Consider the following 26243-nt stretch of genomic DNA (forward strand, 5'->3'; position numbering starts at 1 on the left):
GAGCACCTAGGATGTTCCTGCCTGGGGATCAGTTACTATTTGGAGACATTCAGGCATAGCCTCAGCCTGTCAACCCCTGTCCTTTTCTGGCTTTCCTCACACAGCTCTGTCTTGAAGAAATTAAACCCACACTGGGCAGCACATCTCTTTCTGTGTTACACATGCCTGAAGAATCCCTGCCCTAAAGTGCACTTAGCCAGTACCTCCTCTTCTCTGCCACTGACATAAGCACAGTATCAGCAGTGCTTACAGCAGTGACAAGGACAAACTTCTCCACGCCTGCCATGCCTCCTAGCCCATGCCTCATGTGGAGCTTTTGCAAGAGTAATCAGTAGCCTCAGAGTTTTGAGAAAGGACTTTTCATCTTTCGCTGGTAAACTAGAAGTCCCAATACCTCATATGACTGAGTTACTCTAACAAGGTCAGGTGAACTCTTTGCAGTCCTTTGCCTGTATCTTTCCTTTTGCTTAAAAATGGCATAGGGCACTATGAGCCAAAAAATATACCTAAAACAATTATACTGTTTAGAGTTAAGGAGCTGACTTCTATTCTTCCCTATTGGAAGAATTTATTTAATGTCAGTAGAAGCCAAAAAGAAGGATGTTCTGTTAGACAGCTCAGGAATGAAGTAAATGCTAAAAACTTATCCTTGTTTAAAAGGGCTCCCAGAAATGGGATTTGGCCATCTTTTGACAGCTTCTGATCAAAAGCAGAAAACAAATTTACTCATTTGCATATTCTGGACCAGTCCATGAATTGAAGTAAGCTGAGAGTAGAGCAAAAATTTCAATACTCAGATGCCAAATTTTCTAAGCAGTGAGGTTTGCCTGTTCTCCATCACAGAAAGGCCCAGACAGTTCTGGTTTGTAAGAGCTGTGACAGGATGAATGCTGAAGGAGGTTTAGACATCTGACCTCCAGTTAGAGTCAATGACTTCCATGGACCATTATCAACATATGATCTGACCTTCAGCATTACAGTGGCCAGAGGATTTTGTCATAATCCCACAATTTATGCTGCAGATAAAGCCCTGTAGGAAAAGATATCCAGTTTTCTATTAATAGCAGTGGCAGGCTGCCCAAAGCACTGAAAAAGCAGGTACCAGAAGCATGCAGAGGTAATTCTTATACCGAAGAGCTTCAGTGACAGCCTTTATTAGAAAAAGATGAACTGCCACATTAATATAGCTTTCTAAGGTCTAGATCATGAGATAAATTCATTTGTATGCTTTCCTATCTTAAAGGAAAAACAAATAAAGATTCTTCATTTTGAACAGTTACAGAATACATATCAAACTACCCAAGATCATAGGAATCTGCTGGTCCTTGATGATCAGGAAACATCTGCTAGTAAGAAGTCACTGTTCAGCATTTTTGAAAATAAAAATATATTGTTAGACTGGGAAGAACATTGTGGTTAGCTGAAATGAGTCGAAGGCACAAAGCCAATTAGGTTGCAATGATGAATTCTTCTCCTTTTTTTGAGTCTCTATCAGAAGGACAAAATAGCATATGTACTAACAAGACTATCATGATTAATACAGGCAAAAAAGAAATTCTTATGATCATGCACCAGAGCAGCAGTGAGTAATTATTCTCATGTTCCTTTAAACACTGAGTTCTGCTAAAACAACAGGACTTCTGAATGCAGTTGCTAAACTGCAGACTGAAAAACAGTATGACAAGAAAAAAATAACTTTTTGAAAAAAATGAATGCAGCTGGGCCTTACTACTTTGAAAAATCCTGTGGCCATGAGAAACTTAGAGGGAGTTGGAGTTGCATCAAGGAAGCCAGGAAAAGTGGTGTTTCCCTGCTGATACAGAACCACCATCCTGCTTAATCAACAGTGCCCAGATAAGCAGATTAGCCAGAATCTGCTGTTCCAAACCAATCTGAGTCTATATGAGAAAAAACGCAGGCTGTTTACATCTCAAAATCTGTAATATCTAATTATCTAGAAAGAGACCAAAAAAAATTCTAAACAAACAGAAATAAAATTCTCAAACATGGCATAAAAAAACTCACTTAACTTACCCAAAGTCTGTCTTTCATTCTCCATGTCATTGCTTAGGTTATCTTCTGAAACATTATCACTGATATCACTTACATATGAGTCATCATCTGATACCTGAGTGTGGGGTGGGGGAAAAAAGCAAGATACATCACTCATTAAAATAATTCCAAATACATGTGGAAATTATTTTTTTTCAGCTGCAATTACTGTTTTAATATAATTGAACCCTTTAAGCTGTGTTTCAGTACTACAGAAAAGTACTACAAAGTCCCAGGAAGCACAATTGAGTCTGGGGGAGATCGCTGTAATTGAAATTTTAACTTCAGTGGAGACATGCTTCCTCTCCTTGGCTTCACAACTAGGAAGGCTTTGCTCATATCAAAAAACAAGGTTTTTAGGGAGCCCAGAAGAGGAAACAATGATCTAATAAATTTCAGTATGCATGACATCAGCCTCAAGTTACCTACAGGTACCACAAGGAGAAGTATGAATAAGTATTTCTGTGATGCCCTGGGCACCTGTGTAATGACTGAAGGCAGACTACAATGTCTGCAATATCTGCATACAAGCCACTTAACTGCCATCTTCCTCACTGTGTATGCAAGACTTCTTCATAATAATTGCTACCCTTTACAGTGAATAGACAATGACAACAAACAAATATAAATGGCATATTAATTTCTAAATGTTTTGAAAATTTAAGTTTTCTGGCAGTCTTCTGATGTACAGTTAGCACTCAAAGACTGCATGTCAAAAAGCAGATAAGAAAATACATCTGAATTATGTCAATCTTCTTGCTCAGACCTCATTTTCTGAAGAACTAGCAGACAGTAGGACTTCCTGTGCATCAAAAAATTCTGTGAGAGAGTCAGCAATGGACAGTCTGCTTTCATTGGAGACCTGGTGAACCAGACCTCTGCCTTCTTCTCTTGAATTTTCCTGTTTAAAAGAAAAAAAGTTTTGAGTGAGGAAGTACCACAAACAACATTTATCATGCAATTCCACAGACTCCTAACTTGAAGGGCTGTAAGACATTGGGAGAAAATTGCACATGCTCCTCTTCAATTTACATGAAATATGGCATGTGTTTCAAAGTGGGATTTAAAACCAAAGTAAAACAGACCAAAGAGAAGGAAAAAAGAAGGAAAATAAAGCAATGCATATTGAGAAAATCACCTAAGGTGCTGCATATAAAAATGCTTTGCTATTTGAACGATTTATCCAGATATGTACGAGTATATCATCAAAATGCCCACAAAAGAGCAAAACTCCCATCTCTTTATATTACATCCTAGATTCACATTCCTCCTGATCTTAGCAAATTAATTTATCTTTTCATCCTCCAGCCTTGCTTAATGCAAAGCCTGCTGTAGAATAGTCTACAAAATTCAGAGGAGTAAAGTTGTTTTCTTTATAATAGTATATATTAGTAATATTTTCCTAACTCTTTGTCTTCACTATTTTTCTATGCTGTGCTTTGGAAACCATTCCTTCATATCCACACCTCCAAGTTACCCAAAACCAACATATTATTAAAGCCATGTAACCAGAATTGCTTTTGCTGCTGGAGGTTCATTTCAGTGCCACAGAGATCTGGGCAGCCCCTCCCATGGAAGGTCTACACATCATTGGTCTAAGCAGAGCTCCAACAGGTGGGCTGGCAAAGGTGGGGTGACCAGTGAGATTTCTCATTCTGTGGTGACAGTAAAAAAAAGTTGGAGAAGCTTGTGTGCTACTGTTCTCCCTGATAACTCCACCAACACAAAGGAAATGAGCTATGCTGTCCCCAAGGAGTGTATTAGCTGCTATCAAGATTTTCTGCATGAGGTGCTTTACTAGCTCATAACCATGGCTTCCGTATCATAATTTTGAAGGATCTGTAGTATTTTATTTTCAGAACAACATAATAAACAGCCTGACAAGCCCACAATCAAGCTGACAAACCTTCTTTCAAAGCTTTTCTGTTGGTAGGTTTTGCTATCATATGGAATGATATTTGGTACACACTGATAGTGGTGACATGGAGACAAAACAAACTGCTGTACAAAAGACTTGAAAAAACCCTCCTTTTACAGCAGGGATAAAAGAGAACCTCAACATTGTCCCTCCTGTAAGAAGGCAGTTACACTAGCCTACAAGTCAAAAAAACTCCCAAAAACCTTACACACATAAGCATTGCTTATTATTAATGCTTATTATAAGCATTATTTGAGATTGTTTCCAGTACTACTTTGAATCCAAGAAGGAAAGTGAGCAGGAAAGACTCATAAAAGAGCATCAGGCTTTTATATCTAACACAAAAGCCTCAGGTTTTCTTGTTTCATATTCCTACTTCGGCATGATGGAATACAATTAATTTACCCAATCGACAAACGAAACATTTCCCTGATGCAAAGGCTTGAAATACTACTTTATACTGCTTCAGTTTTCTCAGGTGTATCACAGCACCCAGTGTATCATTTAGTGACAAATTGTGCAGTGGCCTTGTCTTCCTCAAAGCAGCAGTACTGTATCACAGTCCTCAGACAGTCTTAAAAGGGAAGCTTCTCCAGTATAAGAGATTTCATCCTTAAGTTCCATCCCAAGCCATGCCAGAGGGAATTTGTGAATGCAACCTCCAAAAGTCCTTCTGAAAGCTATTTTTGTCATGTGTCTATAGCACGCAGCACGAGTTTCAGAAATAACCCATTGTCATTGCAAGGACCTCCACTAAATAAGAAAATTACTCCTGAAACTAACAATGCATTAATGCTTTTTCTGGATTGCAGTTTAAGTGCTGTTCAAATTCTTGAGGGTTTTAAAGCAAAAGGCATTAGAATGATCAACTACCTAAAGGAAAAAAGCCCCAAAACTGAACAGCTAAATATGACCAAAACACAGCTCCACTAAAACAGAACTGAACCAGAAGAGAACAGATGGAATCTGTTCTGGAATGACTAAACTGTCTTTAAAAATAAAAGGAAATAATTAGTTACATAAAAGCCCCAGCATTACATCCACTCAAGTTCTAATGAAAGATTTATACTACAAGCACAGCAGAGGTACTTGTATGAATTAACATTTAGGAAAATCCATCAAAAATAACACAGTTCTGGCTTTCCTCACTAATATCATTAACACCTACATCTTATGACCTATAATTACACCATATTCACATGCATTCTGCAGCAAGCCAGAAAACTGTCTGAACATCAGTGGAATCTCAAACTGGCTAACTCGATGTAGAAGACTCCCTGGCTTCACACAATGAAGACTAAATGGCTGAAAGGGCTCTTGTACATCCCATGAACTTTGATCCTTTCATGGAGATGTCTGATAATTGCTCTAAACCTTGCACAATCCACACTTGTAACCAGAATTCTAGGCTAACAGCACTTAGATGGGCAACAAAAGGTCTATGGAACTTAACAGAGCACTAATAGGGCAACAGAAACAGTGGCACTAGGGCGAGGAGGTGGCAGCTCTGTACATGCTGAATGAGAAGCAGGCAGGAGGCGAGGGAGAACACCAGGAACCAGTAGCAAAAAGCAATGGAAGATGCGCTCAGGAAACCTGCTCACAAGGAAAGTCTTTGAAATCAAGTATCACACAGTGAATCATCAGGAATGACTCACAACCAGGAAAGCAGAGTGGCTTTGCTAAGACACCACACCACAGGGGAGACACGGAGAACAGGACGAGAGGCAGCTAGGCAGCACTGTCTAGATGTAGGGGCTGGAGGAACGGACATCACTGAGAGAGGAAATCCATACCCACCTTCGCCAAATCTGGGCTCGATTTTGCATTAGATGCTGAATCAATGATCTTAGATTCGGCATGTATTCTGCGTAACCGGTCTTTAAGATCTGTGTTTTGTGCTATTGCCTGGAATATTTAACAAAAATATTGGGGATATAAAGTTCTCTCAACTAACTTGAACGTGGCTTTATTGTAAAAAAGGGACTAAGACTATTTTAAAGTGCAGTATAAAACACCACCATCACATCATTTTTTCACTGCTTCAGCAAGTCATTTATTATAAATGCTTTAAACCTTACTCCTTATCTATCAAATTAAAGCTGTTTTTTTCCAGTGTGAGGAAACAGAGACATAAGAGGGGGAAAAATGTCAAAGATGGCACGGACATTTTTCTTTTCAAGCTCCCTTCCTTCACTCCCATCTCCAACATAGCTGCTCTCAACATTAGTTCTTGGCACATCCAAAACCATTTGATTTTCCCATACTGGCAGTTTCCTTTGCCTTCCAATGACAGAAAAATATGAGACAAATTCACATAGTTAACAGGTACAATTCATGTCCTGTCAGATTATAATGGCAATGGTCAGAATAAAGAGTACTGCAAACTCACATTTGTTACATATTGTTTACTTATTCTGGGCACACCTGATAGACAGATGTCAATCAGAGTAGACTTGTAAGAAGAGAGCCTAACCCTGCAACGAAAATGTCTCTGAAATAAAAGACTGTGTAACTAATTTTGGAACAATATTGAAGACTTACATCCCATTTTAGTGATCTGAATCAATACCAGGATGTGGAGAACTCTGCTGTTTATACATCTGCTTTATCCCACATATGCTTCTGCTTTTGGCAGTAATTTGTGCTGGAAATTCTCTTGGGTGCAGGAAAGACAGTAAGTTCAACGTGATGATGGAGGGAAGAAAAATTATTTCTGGCTTTAACTGTATGTGGTCTGAATTTGCCATAAAGGTGTATATATATGTATATCCCTACTGTGTCAAATGCTCAGCACTGTGTTAAATCCTCATCAGGCAAGTGCAAAATAGCTCTCCTGAAATACAATCTTTCCGTTTTCATTATTTGCTACAAAATGTATTCTTCTTCCTGCTGTCTTCTTCCTCCCCCTAAACCAGAAATATTCTATCTTTTCCCATTCTGTATTTCCTTTTTTTAGAATGTGTGTAGGTCAAGGTTACTATCTTAATGAGGAAGAAGCAGAAGCAGACATGCCAGTTTTGTGGTGGTTTATCCACTTTAAATGTGTTATTTTTTTTCTTTCACTGCCAGGCTGATGGGAGCAAAACAGACTTAATGTTTGATAGCTTTCAACCTGTGAGTGATTTTTTTTGTTCCTCCTGTACAGAAAATAAACTAAAATGAACAACAACAACAAACACTAAGCCAAAGTCATTAACACAAGAATCTCTCTTGCAAAAAAAGTCTTAAAAATATGTCAAGTTTATCATATCCATGCTTCTAAATGTCTTCGAAGGGAGCTCATTCCATTCTCCTACAGGATCTCTGCTGTATGGGGTGAGAAAACTTCTGTTGGCATAATGACATTACAGATCTACAGATTAAAGAAGATCCTTCATAGGTGATTATGTTGCTGAAACTGCCAAGGCTCACAGATGACTTCTGGATGGGCTACAAGACTAATTAAGCATCAGATAACACCTAACAGAATTATTTTGAAAAGACATGTACAGGACGAAGATGGACAAGCAAATTTCACTGCCCAGAAAACAAAACAATTCATGCTAAGCTGAGTGTTCACTGAGTTTAGCCATCTTAAAACTGGTTTTCTGATATAAAATAGTAGACAAATAACACTGGAAAAATAAAGGTCACCTATTCAAGTATCAGAAGTGGAACATCTGAAAGCCAAAAACAAAGAAGTGCAAGTGAACAAGTACAGTTATTATGCAACAGGCTTCAACTTTCTCTAAATACTGTGGAGACATTGCAGCCTCTATAGGTCTGGGCAAAGAGGCATGTCATACACTTAAAAACTATAACTACATGCAGCTTTTGCAAAGCAAAGGGAGGTTTTCATACTGAAATAATTCTAAGATTATCTACATCACATTGATCAGTGCCAGAGAGTCTCCCCTGGCTCTGATGTAGTGTTTGCAATAAACACTGAAATTTTAAGGCCATGGTGATGATTGCCCTCGTTGCTCTGGAATCAGATCTGTTTGGTTCACATTTTTAAATATGACCAAGCTGAAAAGTTCTGGTCTCGACCAATTACATAAAGCACACCAACCAAACCCCCACCTTCTTAAAGAGCACAATCTTTTGTCATTTAGAACAATGTCCTAAGAGCTCCATTGCTGCTTTCAGAGGACTGAGAGATAATTGAGGTTGGAAGTCAATAGAAACAAGTTGTACTTTAATTTGCTTTGCAGTGTCTTGGTGCAGCATGGTGAAGCTGTAGTGCATTAGAAAGGACAGCTGAGTGCATTCAGCCTCTCTCACCTCTATGTTATGCCAAGTCATTCAGTGAATATTTGAGTAGTGATTAGGTTAAGGAAAGGAAAAGGAAACCTGCAACCCATCAGAAGTGAGCAGTAGCATGTTTAGAAAGAAACATAGTCACAGAGCAGCCCTCTGATTCTTAATCTCAAATCATACAGATTAGACTACATACCTAAATCAATCCATCTATCAAACTCCAATGATTTGAAAACACCTTTAACATTTAGCAGTCTTTGAAAAACCCATCTATAATAACTTACTATGATCAAATTCTGCAAACTTTAGCACAGAGCTGACACCAAAGAAACATAAATTAACTACTCTAAAATGTAAAAGTAGTATCTGATGACAATGAAGCTTGGTGAGCTTCAGCATCTCACTTACAGATGTTAAGGCATTCTTCAAGCCCACTATTTGTGCAGATGGAGATGAGGATGCATCGTACTCCAGCATCTGCTTCAGCTTTTCTCTCTCTGTAGATATGGTGCTGAAAGCTGACCTCAAAGCGAAGTAAACTAGAACAATTTCATAAACAGTGATAATTAAAAACAGCTGCCACCAATTGTATACACACCAGTTACATAAAACCCCAATAAAGCATCATTTACGGTGACAGAAGCAAGAATTTAGGTTGAGAGATCCAGGGTGAGTTACTAAAAACAAGTAATATTAATCAAGGTTAGAGGGTAGATTTTTTTGTAGGAGACATGTTTATGGTGAAGGCTACTGTGTTGACTATATTAGCCACAGTCAAAATTACTCTATTTGTGACAGATGGCAACAAAGCTAACTAACCACATCTGCTCTTCACTTGCTTTTGTTTCCCAATTAGCTTGAATCTTCAGATGGCCATGACTCTATTCCATAATCCTCTATAAATTCCAGTGGGGGAGAAGAAGAGACAAAAGAAAAAAATCAAATAGGAAAAAAAACCCATCAAAAAAAGGCAGCTATAGCACATACTGTGCCACTGCTATAGGGTTAGTAGTTTCCCCACAAGAAAGTCAGCTGTGGTGTTGTGTTTTGTTATCTCTCTCTGTGACAGAGAAATTTCAGCTTGTTAGATGATTTAGTGACTCAAAGGGTCAGATCCTGAATGATGTGAATGTTATGCTGCTACTTCTATTCCTTCCTGTGACTACCACCAGCCCAATACATTTAAATCAGACAACAGATCATGCAGTTTTAAAATCACTACAGGAGGTTTTACAGGGGAAATGCACTTCTAGATTTTTTTCACCATTACAATATTGCATCTTCTCTTTAACCACAAGGAATAAAAAATTTATTTGAGCAGTATTTGTCTGTGTATGTTTTCAACATTCATCTGACTGCAGTACAAGAGGACTTCTGAGGACCTAATCAAGCCCTGTAATGCAGTCATGAGACTTGCCAATGCAAAAATTAATCCATTTCCAGGGAAATGAAGACAGAAAATCTGAGCATGGATGCACAAAAAGGGCAAACAACAAGAAATTTGCAATACTTCTCTCCCCTAATCATCCACTCTGAGTTAACCTGAATCTTCATAATTTCAATGAGTCGTTATGTAACCTAATTTTGTCTTCTGAAATATTATTTTAAGGTATATTCCAACACTGCAAATCATTACCAAAGCTAATTCTTATACTATCCAAAGAAATCTTTGACACGTATCACAGGGTGGGGAGGGAAATATATCCACTGTGATCTATTCTGTTACATTTTCTTTTATATGTAGATAACATGACCAGAATCTTCACTGACCTTCAACAACATTTAATATGCTGTATACTAACTTAACTTCTGAAGAATTATTACCTACGAAACTACTAATGTTACATTTTATTCAATTTGTATCAAAAAGGTGACACAAGTTTTCTCCACTACTGATTTTGGAAGGGTGTGCTATGAAGTAGCTTTAGAGAAAACTTCTTTATCCTCTTAGTAAAATGATTCTGCAGTCAATAGAAAAAAAGTTCATTCAAATGTGTGGATCAATCTAACCAAAATTTCTGTCATGGACAATTCCAGTAAGATGATCTTGAGTAGATGATTTCTTTACTCTCTTAACAGCAACTTTTCCAACTGCATCCCACCCTCACTACTTTTCTTCTTTTGGAAAACATCCATCAGTTTTGATTATAATTGGCTTTAGGTTTACTGTGTACATACATTTTTTACATAACAGAATCAAGACACATCAGCACCAAAGGGAACCAGCAAGCAAAGAATGCTTATTGATGCCATCAGCCATTATCATGTGCCAAAGGGGACAAAGCCAATCCTCCCAAAAGCCTTCCAACTATAAATGCTTAAGTGCCTCCCTCACCAAGATCACTTAAACAATACAAATGTTTCTGGTGCAAGGGTGATGGAACTAAGCACTGCTAATGCCAAATGGTTCTCAGGGAAGAAATATTTCTAGTCAAGCTCCCCCTCTGGCTGCTTTGCATGATTTACTCTTCTGTATTCACTAAAAATAGGTTACTACCATAGCAACCCCTTGCATCACCAACAAATGTTGACTCTGAACTATAGTGAAGCACACAGAATATAGAAACATAAATGTGCCCAAATGCACAAATATGCGTGCAAACACAAGACAGTACAGTCTGCTGTATTTCTAGATTTTAGTTATTTTACCTTTTGGCAACAAACAAAACAATCTAGGCTTTTAGCACATAAAACAAGGGGCAGCTCTCTATTAATTAAAAACCCTAAAAAGTGGTGATTAAGCCACCTTTTTCAAATGACTCAAGATATCAATACCTGCAATCCCTCAAGGAAATTAAAGGAAGAGTGTTTCCTGCTTTTTCTAAACAATAAACAGGAAGCATTCTCAGATGTCATAAATATCTAAACTGGGATGATAGAAAACCATTTATAAAAGACAATTTCATTTACCTTTATGTGCAACATGAAATAAATCCTCTTGCATTTTAGTAAATTCTGATGATGTTTCAGAGCCATCAGAGTAATTTTTCTCCTCTACAAAATCTATTGTAGATAAGTTTGGATTGGAAGCATGCAGTCTCATAGGGGCAGAAAATACTGAAGGCACCTGTAAGCAGTATAGTAATTTGTGATGTTTTTATAAACTGTAAAGAAAATTTTGTTTTATTGTACCCACCTGGATTCCATGTTGGAGACATCAAAAATAAAAAAAAAACAAAACTGTCAATTATCAATAAGCTTTGAGTGGATGACACCTGGCAAATGAAACTAGAGATAGAACTTTGACCAAGGTGCCATTATGGGAGATTGCCAAATCAAGAAAACAAGCCCATTGAGGTCTGTTACATATGCTAGGTTATTTCCCCCTCTTAGAAGTATCTAATCACATGGCCTACTGATGCAAATGTGCACAAAACTATCTAGGGAATTTTCAAAAATCTGTACTCATAAAAAAAAAAAAAAGGCCCAACAAATAAGAGAAGACTGAAAATGGGTAAAAAACATGGCCATTGTCTTGAAGGTAACAGGACAGATTCTATTGTAGATATCAATGACAACACATTTGTGTTTTGTCTGATACATTACCACTTAAAATGAGCTATCACAGGACTCTACTTGAAAAGGATTCATATTTCCTTAAGTGGTCATGCCAAGAAGTGATCAATAACTAAGGTTTGGAGGAAAATGGGCCCTGAAAGGACTGAAGTTACCTGTAACATTCCTTTAGCCTCTTTCCCAACAACTCTGGATCGCCACCTCCTGTGTGTTCTCTTTTCCTTCTTTGGGCTTTCAAAAGGTCCAACCTTTTAACAACACACAGGACAAAAACAATAGAGACTGCCATAAATCTAACAACGCTAAGAAACACCTCGATTCTTTAGGATTTGGGGTTACTTTTGGGAATTGTAAGGGAAAATGGTTTTTAGTTTTGTTTTTAAACAACAAACCTGCATAGCATTTATAGCAGGTGCTGAATATGTCCTGTGAAGAACATCCATGCTCTGTAACAGCTGGTTCATTTCCAGTAAATATGTGTGACAGTTGGAGAGGTCTGTTTGGAACAAGAGAATATTTTCAGTTGCCCTAAAGTAACAGACACTCTGACAGTTTTCTTTCTTTCTAGGTTAGTCCTATTTTGATTGCAGCTAGCTTATTAATTGACTAAAAGCATTAGACTGCTGGATAAAATGTATTGTATCCTATAGTCAAGTTCAAATTCAAAATATTGAAATGCATTTATACGGTGTGTATAATGATCATGATATCTTTTCCTAGCTGGATACAGAAAAAATGAGAATAATGTGATAACTTCTTCAGTTTGAGATTTGTCAGAGCTCCTCATGGTGAGGGTAACAATGCCACAGGCATCAACACTGAATTGTGCATTCAGACCTAGAGGTCAGGCTCCTCTGCATTAGAGATGAAGCTCACTGGTAGGTAGAAATTTAACAAAAAAATATCACACAGACATTGCCAACATGAGAAAGGATCTTCATGCTCTTAGGAAAGCATGAAGGCAGAAGGTGACTTTGAAGTAGAAAGACTTAGTGCATTTTAAGTTACTTGGTTTTGGATGCTTCCCTTTTGCCAGCCTAAGGATGTTCAAATTTTACTACTTAATGTGATGTTCCCATATAAAAGAAAACGTACTGAAAAGCATTCATTTCTTGAAGAGCTGCCCACAATTGATACCCCCACCATCCAGAATTATGAGTTCTTTTGCACACAAGTGAGTAGCCACTTAACCAACAACCACCTCTTTTCTTCCTCCAGTTTCAGAGAAAATTCTAACGGTAACGACTACTTAGTGGATAATACTCCTGTTGTTAAGAAAAGCCAGGGAAAATATCAAGCTACTTTCAACTTCCCTCAAATATCATTACCTCTTGAGCATTTTTCCATGTCTTCAGAAGACTGCAGCCAAGATGAAATCCGAGACTCATTACTCGAAAAAGAAAATGACAAATTACCTCCAGTTGACGTTGAATTCTGTTTGGTCAAGCTTCCTGCCTGTTCCAAAGAAAAACAAGTGAATAATTAACACGCAATATTTTAATGTATGCACAAATTCTGAAAACCAACAGTTGAGGACCATGATCATGGACAAGGACTGAAGACATCAATCACATGGAAGGGGGAAAAAGTGCATGATCTAGACCAGGTATATAGTCATTGAGAAGAATGCCATGATAACTAATGTAACTGCTGTCCACAAGCAGTAGGAAAACTCAAGGAACCATGAAAATTTGCTGAAAACTAAATGTTGAGGAAAGGCAAAGCTCTGCATAAATTAAGTCAACACAGTCTTAAGAGGCACCCAGGGAAATATAGGTTGGATATCAGGAAAAAAGCTTTTTACAGAAAGAGTGATAAAGTACAAGAATGGTCTGCCCAGGGAGGTGGTGGAGTCACTATCCCTGGATGTGTTTAAAAAAAGATTGGATGTGGCACTCAGTGACATGGTCTAGCTGAGGTGTTAGGGCATGGGTTGGACTTGATGATCTAGAAGGTCTCTTCCAAACAAGTGATTCTGTGAAACAAAGTATATCTGAAGAGGACCAGATTCAGACAATCTGTTCCTCCTCCATGCTTCCCAAAGAAGCCCCAAAAGTAACTTAGATGTAACACACACAGTTGTTGAAGCTATTTTTCAGCAAAAGTAAGGTATCATTTAAAATTTTGACACTAGATGTCATTTAAAATTTTACACAAGGCTGAATGACTTCAGCATGGATTTGGCTTGACAGGCCTTAATACAGGCATGGCCATACACCTTATCTGGGTAAAGACTACCCTTTGACAACACCTCAGAAAACATTTTCACACTTAGTTCAATTTCAGCAGTGCCCATCATCAGATGCTTCAAGAGAGGATGGAAATTCTGCATAAGAGCTAAATAAGCTTAATTAAATAGCATCCAATGGGAAGAAATGTTTTACCCAGTACTGTTACCGGTGGATTGTGGTCTATAATGATGTTTTCTTCTCTGATGTAACTACAAATAACAGTCATCAAAATACCTAATTATTTGTATATCTTACTAAACCTTTCATTTTCAATAAAACCCAGGTCAGGAAGATGCATGAACCACATGCTTTGTCAGCATCTTGTTAATAATAAGTTTTAAATTGTTTCATCTGAGTGCCATTACACAGGCATTTTACTGGTTATTAGAAAAGCTGACTAAATTGTTCACCTCTTCTCTGAAGCATACAATTTACAAACTTTGTTACCTCCTGCTCACCTTCTATCAGAACTCCAATACTACTAATTTTAAATCTAGTAATAAGAAACTTCATCTACATCTCAGCCAGCTGCAGGTTTCTTAGTTGGCCTAAGTTTACAGCATGACCACCAACCTGAGTTTCAGAATAAAATAAAAGGCACCATCCATGTCGTTCAGTATTGTGTCAGTATGCAATAGCAGTAAGCATCAGTGAACACATTTGTTTTTAAATTAAATCAATGCAGCTTAGCTGGCTTATTCCTACATAAAGCTGTACAAGCTTTAGTCATATATTTAGACATATATATATACACACACATATATATATACACACACACATATCTATCCAAATAATAATCTCAGCACCTTTAAAAGCAGAAGTAAACTGAATTTAACAATGGACAATTATACTGGCATTTTGTGAACCAATTCCACATTAATCTCTTCAGAAACTGGCCTCACCTAACCAGCTTTTCCAGAACTCATATACATAACTGACATGAGCATGAGGAAAAAAGAAAGCAGGGATTGCCAAGAAGCAGACAAGAGAGACCTTTTGTAGCTTCAGTTTTCATAATTTTGCTTTGGATCAGCAGTTAATTTTAAGAATCCAAGAATTCCACATAAACACGTGTAGATACCTACACCTGTCTCTCAACAACAATAAAAAAATATGTAAAAATCTATCAGGTGTTGCTAAAAGCAAATAAAATGCAATTCAAAGTTCATTTTATATATATTTCTGAAAATAACCTAAGTGCTGTAGTGATATCAACTAACACCAAGCTAAGGCTGGTGTAAATTGGCAGACTTCCACTTAGCTTGAGCACAGCTAAGGTGATTAACTGCAGCTTAAGAACTATCCCCTTCTATTTTTTCACATGAAAATAAGTAGGGCTTCTTCGCAGTGCAAATCTGGATTAATAGTCTGAATTAAAGTCTTTCATGCCAAAGAAGAAATGGTTATTTTCCTGACAGTAAGCATAGATTTTAGATATGCTGGTCAAATAGGTTTGGGGGATTTGGGGGGTTTTTTGAGGGCACCAGCATAAATATACCATGGACTTTGCAATGTTCCACTTCTGCCCTTGATATTCTTCCCCACTTCTATCCCTGCTGCCTTTCAGGTGAAAACAACTAAACGGCCACAGGAGATTTGCCATTCCCTTGCAGACAGTGTCTCAGGAGAGCAGGCTGTCAGAGCCACGGAGCTGCTGGCACTCGAAATGCGTGCAGACAACGCTGCAGAACGGCCGCGTTACCGCAGGGTGAGTTACTGCTCCTTCAGCTGCCCGCTCACACAGATCCCCCCCCTCTCAACCACGAGCAAAAAGCTGTTCTGACACACGTCTGCGTTTGCTAAAACTCACACTCAGTTACAGGATCAAGTGATGAACTGCGGGTATTGGGGAACAAGCCTGCTCAGATCATGAAGTAATTACACCAGGGAAAAGAAAGCCTTAGATAGAAGGAGAACAAGGAGGGCATTGCTGCTTGGGAGTCATTCTGGAGCTGACAGAAACAGTTACTACATTTCAATTGTAGTAACAGAACAGGTTTTTTGGTTCTCAAAAGCAACCAGTGATTCTACATTTGAGCAGAAGAGCTGCCTTGGGTGAAGGTCAGCCAGCCAATGTACAGAGAGCTGAAGGCACAGAGGCTGTATTCAGGCACAGAACACACACCATCTTCCATGAAGCTGCAAAGAGACCATTTATGGGGTTGGACTGAGCATTTGTCAGGTCACTTGTGGAAGTAATCCACAGACTTTACCAAAAGACAAGTACACTGCTGACGGGACCCATCCAGACCCTATATCCACCCACAGCACAGCCCTTGGGTTGGTCTGAACCATTCTTTTGCCTCAGTTAAAAATAGAAATAGTGGGCCCGCTGATGGCTTCTTGTATAACTCCTGTATACTCCTTAGTTAAGTAGTCAGCTTCATTCATGTAAAAGGGGAGAGGGTTTATTAGCTAAAGGATATACAACAAAATGCCAAAGGGAAAAGAATACCTAGCTGAGTACTCTTCTATGACTAAGATTCACCAGCACGTATCAGACAAATACTGATATATGTCCCAAAAATGATGAGGATTCTAATTCAAGATATATAGTTTGGAAATTCACTATGAAAACACAATTTACTGGATTGAAATAGTGAAAAACTACTACAAAATTTAACAGCATCATAAAGGAAGGTGCTTGGGTGCAAATCAATAAATAATAAATTTTCCTCTTGACATTTTAAAACATAACTCAGGTGCCACCGCAAACTTCCATTACGTTCTTTATTTAATGAATACACATTAGACTAATTTAATTCCTTATGAAAGCTCATTATTTATAAATAAAAAACTATTACCTTTCTACCTGGAGCAGAATCACAGAAACCAGGGACAGAGTCCGTAGTAGTAGATGCAGGGAAGAAAATGTTATTGGCATCATGAGGAAACATGGAGATTTCATTCTGACGGTACATTCTGTGATGGCGAAGTTTTGCTACCCATTCATCAAACAGCTCCTGAGACTTCACCTACACAAAATTTCAGGGTTGATAACATTCACATCCATAATAACTAACAAACAAATGATGGTATTTTGTGCTCATTAGACAGCTAGCCTGGCTGACCTTTACTGGCAAAGTATGAGGAAAGTTTTTCTTAGGATGCTCCTACCAAAATATACATTGTATGAGCTTAGGCATGACAGAAACTTAATCACAAGATAAAGTCAGGAAAAAAAAGAAACTACAGTTAGTAATTATGCCTTCCAATCCAGAACACAATACTAGAGAAACTTACAGATTAAAAAGTCCTTAAAATTTGAATAAACCCCCCACGTTTAATTTGTCATTTCTTAATTGCCATAGTTAAAGCTGGGTCAGTGTTTAACTAATTGCAAATATAAAATTGATTGTAGTGATGTATTTCAAAACAATTTTTTCCTCAACCATAAATCCCCATACTTGACTATGGAAAATACTTCCTGTAGGAAGGATAAGGATGAAGATACAACTACTGAAAATAAAAACATTCATGTAAGAAGTGAAAAAAAGCACTGCTAAACACGAGGCACCTTCAAGGTTTCTGTTCGTAACAGGGTTATTGATTCTGGGCCCTGAAAGAGTACAAAAAGACCTCTCAAGTTATTAAGTGTAAAATAATCTGATGAGACTAAGAAGTTATTAGGATAACTAACAGACCTCTTGCTGTCAAAAAAACCCCAAAAAAACTGCTCCACCCAACACAGCTAATATCATTAGTTTGGGAGCAAGGATATAACGAGACCTACCTTCAGGTGGTATATCTGCTCCTCTGTATCCAAATCTATACATTTTGTTGATTTCTTTACAGACATGACAGAAAGTCCAACATCAATACAGCCATGAAGTTTTCCTCTCTCTATCTGCAAAAGAGTGAAAAGTAAAAACACAGTCATTCCAGATGAAAGCAAAAGGATAAATATTACCTTCTGAAATCAGCATTTCTTCCCCTCTCAAACTACTGTTTTGGACTACTGAAAATTCTATTTCTCATTGCCAACAGTAGGAAATTTTTGTTATTTTTGATATTTCTTACTTTATAAAGGCCTTAAAGATTTTAGGTCACTTACATCAGCTCGACATTTGGAATATTTCAAAATCCCTCTGTCCAAAAAGAAGTATCTCTGTAAACAGAAATGAATAGAATTACAAACAAAACATGCCAAAAAAGCCACAAACAGAAAAATAGCACAAACTCATCCTCCCCTCTTCCATTTCTTTAAAGAATATTTTTCTTTGCTTTTAAGTAACCTTTTTGTCACAAAACCACACCAAATAAGTCCCACTCATGTGGCATCAAGCTTTCAGACACACATTCCTTCCCTACCTTGTGCCAGCCTTTCAGAGGCCATTTCCTCTTTTTCAGCAAGCATCCCTCCTGCTTCTGTGGCTCCTGGGTACAATTCATTGCTCCCCGGAGTCCTTCTACAATTTCCCAGCTGTCCTGCTTAAACAGAAAATCCAAATGTAGATCTTATTTCTTCCAAAGAATTGAATTGTTAAGAGAGATTCAAGAAGAAGAAGGCTATAAGAAAAAAAGACAAAACCCAATTGATGTTGAAATATAATCAGGGATCCATCTTTACACTTTGTTATGTATCATCAGAGAGATAAGGTTCTTTTTCATTTTGATAGAAGCAATACCACTAAATAAAACAACTTTTAGGACACCATCCTTCACTGTATGTATTTGCTTGCCAGAATTTTATGTGTATCTTTTCCTGCACATGCATACATACATACACAGACAGTGCATAACCATAGCATAGTCACAATTTAGCAAAAACCTTCTGTCATCAGAGACAGAAACAGCCTATCTTAAAAGAATAGGTTTTGTAGGCCATGAAGCAAAAATAAGATACGAAAAATGAAAACCTTTTTTCTATAAAACTCTTTTGCCCATACTCAGTAACTCAAGGTTTGGTGTTTGGTGCAAATTGCAGCCTCCCTAAAGTAAAAACAATAAAATAAATTAAGTCAAACTAAACTAAAAAAAAAAAAAGAATTAAAATCCAGGGAAGTAACTCAAGTACTATGAGGAGTATGACATAAATGGAAACTACAAGAAAAGCAAAAGTCACCTTTCATCAGATAAAACTAATTAAAAGTGAATCGCTTTTTTTTTGTCATAAGGAACTCTTAAATGAAAGACCCTGCAGCAACACAACAGAGAAGAGTCTACATCTCATAGTTTTTTTATCGTTTTTATTTATGGAACAACTACAAATGACAATGTAACATAAGTGTCAAGATTTCTGATCAGAGACCTCGTGAATTATTTATTGCCAGGATTTGGCAGATGTAGAATTATAAATAACTGACAGGAAATGGTATATGTTAGTACCATCCCCTTATATTTCAAAAAGATAAAGAATGCTTTACTACATAGAGTATAATAACAAAAAAGGACCATTATGAAGCAAATCAGGGAAAAGAGAACTATTCCAGGTAGGTAGAGTACTCATGGTGCTCCCTGTAAGATACACAGAGAGATATTCCCAAAAAGAACTTGACTGGCTCAAAAAAAAAAACCAAAAAACAAAAAACAAAAAAAAAAAAAAAAAAACCACAAACAAAAACAAAACAAAAAAAAACTTAAAAAGAAAAATTAAACAAAATTAAACAAAAAATCAGCAAGTGTGCTAGCTGTCTTCATTTATCCATCTTCAGAATCCTTAAAATTCACCTCTATAAGCCCAGAAAAAAATTACATCAGTTAATATGCTCATTACTTGTGTAATAAGGCCTTACAAGCAAACCATATTTGAAAAGGCTTCTATTAGTGGCACTCCATTATTTCTCTGTTATATTCCTTGTGCTTCATTTAATGGAACAATCTGGTAAGCTGCTCTGCTTTCCTGCTTTGAGTTTAGTCTCCCAACACTCACCACACAATAGAAAACAAGCAGTGGAAATGAGGGGCTGTCAATCAACACTCTACAGACCATTCAATGATGTTGTGCTACCTCAGCAGAAGTCCAAAGTGCAGTTGTCCTAACCAAAATTTTTGAGAGAAGACATTTTGTCATGTAATTCTAATTAAGAACTAACAGGAACTGCTGCAAGATTATGGAAAATGTTGTGTTTATGGTTTAGTTTCTTTCTTCTTGAAAGTAGCCAGAAGGGCTTAGAAGCTGTTTTGCCCAAATACAAAGCAAGCTATTTCCCTTGTCTTGCCAAAATATATTAAACTGCAGTGCCCAAGCACATAACTTTTCCACTGGGAATTAATCTGGTAGTAGTGAACAGTAGATCCTTTTCAATATTCTAGTGTTGTACCTACAGAAACAATTTTCTCCTTCTTTGAGATTAAGTTATCACAAAGTTTGGTTAAGCATAAACACAGCGTATCACTGAAAGAGTGGTCTGATTGTAGGAGACAAGCAGAAATTTTATCTCAGTTGAGGAAGATCTACAGTATCATAGATTACCTAGGGTTGGAGGGGACCTTACAAGACAATCTAGTTTCAACCCTCCTGCCATATTTCAACCCTACACCTTCCACTAGACAAGGCTGCTCAGAGCCCCATTCAACCCAGCATTGAACACAGGGCTGGGGCATCCATAGGTTCTCTGAGCAACCTGCTTCAGTGTTCTCACAATGTTCACAGTAAAAAATCTCCTATTAGCTAATCTAAATCTCCCTTCTTTCAGTTTAAGACTATTCCCCCCGTCCTATCACTATGTAAAAAAAAAAAATTCTCTTTTTTATATGTTCCGTTAAGTACTCAAAAAGGATGCAGTGAGTCACCACGGAGCCCCATCTCTCTATAAGGACAAGCTTGGAAAGAAAGGGACTCTTGAAGTGAGACAGACCCATGATACTGGATGTGTGAGGTGAAGAGAAAGGAATCAGCTGAGAAACAGCTCAGCCAATTACACCCATCTGGAATATACATTAATAGTTTTGATCAAACTTTTTAATACAGAACATGATGTTCCCTGAATTATAACTCTAATTTTGCCTGGACCTCTCCTGCAATCCAGACACAAGGTATCTCTCACATCCCCGCAGGAAAGTCATATTTATCACAGTTCTTCAGGTGAGCAAGGTGGCCTAGAATGTGTCTTCTCAAATAAAAAGTGTGAAAATGGGAAGAAAAGCTGAAGTGGAAGCACTGCTTCCCCTCAAGCAGGCTTGACAGCCTGCCAAATCTCAGTTAGAAGGCAAGTCTGCTACTCATCTCTCTACCCTGGGAACCTCACACTTCAATTGTCAGCTGTACATAATGGTAGCTTGCTTGAATTAGAAATGGATCCTCTTAAAAGCTCACCAAATTAACAGTTTGGGGAGCTGCTGGATACATACAAGGTGCCATGATGCATTGAAAGAATCTGGCCTTCTTCCATATACATCCTTCCAGAAGAATCCGACCTTTCCCACCTGAACAAACTCTCACATTTTTCAAAAACACTGCTGCTGTGACTGGTTTTGGATCCATTTGCTTAACCCAGACCCTACAGATCTTGTCCAGGTTTTTTGTTTTGCAAGAGATTTTACACCTCACTGAATTGAGGAAAAAGTGTCAGCTGGCTATTCCTGGGAGCAGCTGCAGAAGTGAAAGAAATCTGCTTACTCTCTAAAATGAAGGCAAATGAATCAGGCTGGTCGATTATCATCTCTACTCATCCCTCTGAAATAGCAGAGGAGTAAATTGGAGACAAAAGATTTCCTGAAGGCATTCAGATTATGCTCCCTTTTGCTCATTCTTACCCCACAATAGGGAACTGAAAGAGATAGCCCAAAACACTGCACTAACTTGAAAAAAAGAAACCCCCTCCCCCAAAAACAAACCCCAAAACTCCCAGATGAACAGCACTAATAATTCTACCATAAGTCTGATGTCTAGATCAGTTTTGTTTTAAGATTATGACACTTCAAAAGATTTTGCATTATTATGGGCCAGAATCTGCACAAAATGATCAACACTGCATTTGCTGCCCAGGAAGAAATTTTTGAGGCTAAGGAAGGAATAAAATCTTTACATTTCTCAGGTCCAGAGGTGCTCATTTCAGATCAGCACTGAAAAATCCCTCTGTACACACTCCTTGGCCCATACTTGGTCTATGGCTGAGGAAAAAACTCACAGACTTTGGTCTTCAGAGATAAGTCCATTATTAGGTAAATGTATTCATATTCTTTGTTTGATATAATAAAAGCCTTCTTATTTTCTGCAATATTCTGCACCGTACAGCTCCTTAAGGCAAATTATTTCAGAGGAAAGCATGAAGTAATGATTCTGAATGGCTTTCAGACTGACGCTTCCAGTTGCAGCTCCCTGAACAAACGAGATGACAGTGCCACACTTTTTCAATGCAAAATGCAGTCAGTTGTACCAAATATTTAAACTGCCAAAAATAGAAACCTACTTCGTGGAGGATAAGGGTTGGCATCAGCTGCAACTAAGGCATTTGTTACGGTTCATAAAATTGGCAGAAGTGATTTAATTTTCTTTTATGGAACATAAGGTTTTTTAAATGGTTCTTTTATCACAAAGCTTTTCCCTGGTGGATCTATTTTAAAAGTTAGTTAACGTATCAGATTTAAAAATAATTAGCACAATATACCTTCTTTGGATCACAGGTCAATTTAAATTTAAGGAAGGGCAACACCAGTTTTTTTTTTTTTCCTCACTGAAAGAAAACTGAATTTGAGTTGTGTCTCTGTGGAAGAAATCCCTTTCCATAACTGAAGGAGAGGGGAAGAGAAAAGCAAAGAGGTGGGAAGAGGCAGTTGCCTCCAAATTTGCATGGGGCTTCAAAGTGAAGGTGAATTTAGTAGAAGAGGACTAACTCTTAACCTGTTCAGCTCAGACAGCAAATGTACTATACCAGGCAGGAAATGGGTATCAAATATAGCAAAGGAAGGAGTGGATCCCTCAAAGTCCTGCAGCTCTGCTTAAGTCAACTCCTTTCTAGCAGAGTGCCTCATTTTCTGCATCACAGGAATCATGCTTCACACAACAGCCCTCCAATGTGTAACTAAACTTCAGCAGACACAGCACCTGGCACTACTGCTCTTCCATATCCCAGCCTCAGGTCACTTCTTTGGTGCTGGCATACACCAGCAATAAAGTCTGCATCTAGGAAATCAGAATTCAGATCCTCCTGGGTTTTTTTCACCCTGCTCCAAGACCTTTCAGATCATCTTTCTACTTAATCAGATTCACAGAAGTACTGCATCAGAGCAGCAGCAGAGAGAAAAGCATCTGTGAGGAAGATCTGTCACTAAACCACAAGCCATGAGCATGAGAGATGCAAGTGTTTGAAGGAAGAATAAGAAACCCTCCACGGAGCTGGAATATGAAGAAAAGAAAATCAAAGTAATAGCAGGTCACTCCCTAACCTGCACAGCACCTGGCAACATCATTTAAACTTTCAGGATACTATTAATAAAAAAGTATCACTAATAGTGTTACATTCCACTATTCTACCAGGATTTTTAAACAAACACCAAAACAAATCCAAACAAACAAAAGCTCCTGAAGGTTATTGTACATGTCATCCTTTTTTAATTAGGGGATTTTTAACAGTTTCATACTATTTTAGATGGTTGCTGTTTTCTTAATTGAGCACCTAAAGTATTGTCGTTTAAACTAAGATACAGATGGAAAGGGCAAATAAATGGCATAAGTATGGCTGCATTACACACCATTGGACTTAGTCATACTCATGTAAATCTTATTATTTAAATAATACACGATAACACTTGATAGACATGAACGGTTGAACAGACAGTACCAAATCTTTTAAATTACGTTTTTCAAAGGTAATCTCATACAAAAAATAAAAAATAATATTGCAGGAAAACAAAAAGGATGTCCTGAGAGGAAAGATTTTATTGTTCAGTATACTAGAAATGCACAGCACTTCTCACAAGCACAGCACTTTAAAAAGTCATAAATTGTTCAGACATTTGACTGCCTTGCCAGCTGTATGAACAGGGCCAGAAGTCCTAGAAGAGCAGGTGCTGTTTCAAAACACAGCTGAGGACTCCAAAGCTTTTGGGGGATTGGGATGCTCAATTCCAATTAAAATTCTGAGGCAGCTTCAAGAGCTCCACTAAGCCAGCCCTTGTACAGATAAAAGTTTATGTTGAGCACTTTGCTCATGACTTTGGATGGGACACATTTAAGTTTAATTCTCAGTGCAACTGCAGGTCAGCATTTATTGCCCACAAACAAAGCTGTGTTCAGCAGCCTCACCTGTCAGGTGCAAACACTTGTAGACACATCTTTTGAAACTGAGAGGTTTAAAGATTAGCAACATCTCTGCACAAAACAAAGTAGCCTTTGCATTTGGCACACAGATGCATCGTGTTACATGAATACTCATTTTGCTATCTATGGTTCTACAGCAACAACCAAATTCTAAGAAGCCCTGTGTCAGACTGATGAAAAATGAATTATCTTTCACACATGCATCCATATCTTTCCTTGGAAACTTGAAATAAACAGAGCAGTCACGCGATATTCTACCACAAAAGTAGTGCCTAACAGAAAAGATTTGGTATTTCAGGATCAAACAATTCAGAACAAGAGGCTACAAGCTCTATTTCACTATAAAGACACCATACATACAATAACACAGAAATAAAAATTCACTGTAAGCATTCCAGTTTTACACATGCCCACTATTCAGTAATACGCGTTTGCCACATTTGACTCAAAACAAGATGCTGCTACCAACAAAAAAGAAAAAATAGAGCGAGGAAAGCAAAGAAGTCATGAAATAAAACAAGCAAGCAACAGGAAAACAGTTTAAGAGAATTGCAGATATCCAAGGCAAAAAGTAAAAGCCAATCTTAGCAATGCTTTCAGCTTGGTGAAAAAAAAGTACCTGTCGACTTCCCTGCTTGGAGGAGCAGCTGCTGGTGCTTCTTGAAGGAGACAACATTTTCTGGGATGCACCAAAGTTTTTTTCTTCACTCATGATCCAATACTATTTGTTTCACATAAGCTCACTTAGAACACCATTAAAAGGTAATTTAGAAAATGTGTTGGAAGACTCCTCAGAGAAATACTGAACTCATCCTTTACCCAAATGCAGTCCAGTGGCATGATCTGTACCCCATAGAAACTCCTAAAAGGGAAAAGAAGAGGAAAAAAAAAGAAAAGCCAAGTTATCAGATGCTGTCTCTTGCTGTCATATTCTAGCATGAATCATAATAAAGCCTTTGGTAACACAAGCTGAACACATTACTGTGTTTTATAAGAAATAAATTGAACAACCACTTTAAGATAAATTTGCAAGTATCAGATAGAAATGACATAAATGTTGGATCCTAAAAACATTTTAATTGTTGCTATTTATTCAGAGGACAAGGTACAGTATCAAGCATCTCTTTACAGATTTAAATTTATTTTAAAAAATTAGTAAACACACACAAAGAAAATCATAAATCTCAATATTAAATGGCCCAAAATAGATGCAAAGTGAGAGGCAGACATCCAATACAAAGTCACCAAAAAATTATGGCATAATCAAACAAATGTCTCTTTTTCTCTGTTCCTTGATAATTTAAACAACTAAGCATGGCTTCATGTTATAAGGCAAAAAAAAAAAACCAAAAAACCCCCACAAACCCTCTACATAAAAGAGTAATACCTAAAAGCAGAGAGCATGAAAACTTAGCTGCATAGAGCTGTGCATGACCACTTTCACCTGGGATCAGAAAGCTCTATCTACTGTCACATCAGTTGTCTCAGCAAGTGACTGGAAGAATAATTAACAATCTGTTTAATAACAGTGCTCCTTACAGCACATGCAAGTAGAAGCCATGCCAGGAACTCCCAGTAAAGGAGTTTCAGCGTGGGTAAAAGTTGTCATGGTAACTGCATACTTAAAAAAACCCCCAAAAACAACAACAACAACAAACCCACAAACAAATAGAGGACATTACAAAAGGGTCATACTTTCCAAAACTTGAAGTGGCTGTATAAATTGTGTATCACTTTGAATTTTATTGCCTCGGGCAAAGAATTCACCATTAGGTAGAGTCCAAGAACAACCACTGAGAAAGGTAAGGAAGTTTCCACAGAGAGGAGAGATATTTCATTGCCAAAACAGAGAGGCACTACTTCACAATTCCATTGCTTGCACTGTCACAACAGTCCTGAGCTGGGATCACTGATTATTGAAGTTTGCCATTCATTTTTTCCTTGAAGAGGTTTAAATTTTATTTTGAGAGAAGCAGTAATTTCAGATCCCTAGTAAAACATTTTGTGCATTTTAAGAATTCTTTTTCCTTAAATAGCCAAAATAAAGCAATGCGCCAAAAGCCACAGATAAGAAAAAGCG

The 26243-nt window shown here is 37.7% G+C and overlaps 1 protein-coding gene across 4 annotated transcripts in view; it reads right to left on the bottom strand.

The window, feature by feature from the left end:
- OSBPL3 (oxysterol binding protein like 3) overlaps positions 1-25802 on the bottom strand; it is a 41147-nt gene extending 15345 nt beyond the window's left edge. Inside the window, exons 1-13 of one of the 4 annotated variants that reach the window (XM_062495718.1) lie at positions 24783-25802; positions 18271-18387; positions 18014-18067; positions 17693-17806; positions 16764-16934; positions 13057-13183; positions 12121-12224; positions 11884-11976; positions 11123-11279; positions 8621-8751; positions 5771-5878; positions 2819-2953; positions 2035-2128 (exon numbers count right to left, since the gene is read on the bottom strand). In XM_062495718.1, coding sequence (XP_062351702.1) covers positions 2035-2128; positions 2819-2953; positions 5771-5878; positions 8621-8751; positions 11123-11279; positions 11884-11976; positions 12121-12224; positions 13057-13183; positions 16764-16934; positions 17693-17806; positions 18014-18067; positions 18271-18387; positions 24783-24875 — 1498 coding nt within the window. In that variant the 5' untranslated portion in view covers positions 24876-25802. The remainder of the gene's footprint in view (positions 1-2034; positions 2129-2818; positions 2954-5770; positions 5879-8620; positions 8752-11122; positions 11280-11883; positions 11977-12120; positions 12225-13056; positions 13184-16763; positions 16935-17692; positions 17807-18013; positions 18068-18270; positions 18388-24782) is intronic. The other 3 variants (XM_062495736.1, XM_062495727.1, XM_062495745.1) reach the window with 3 other exon arrangements.
- Positions 25803-26243: the final 441 nt, after the last annotated feature.

The sequence above is a fragment of the Cinclus cinclus genome, chromosome 1 (assembly GCF_963662255.1).
Source record: "Cinclus cinclus chromosome 1, bCinCin1.1, whole genome shotgun sequence".
Lineage (NCBI taxonomy): Eukaryota > Metazoa > Chordata > Aves > Passeriformes > Cinclidae > Cinclus > Cinclus cinclus.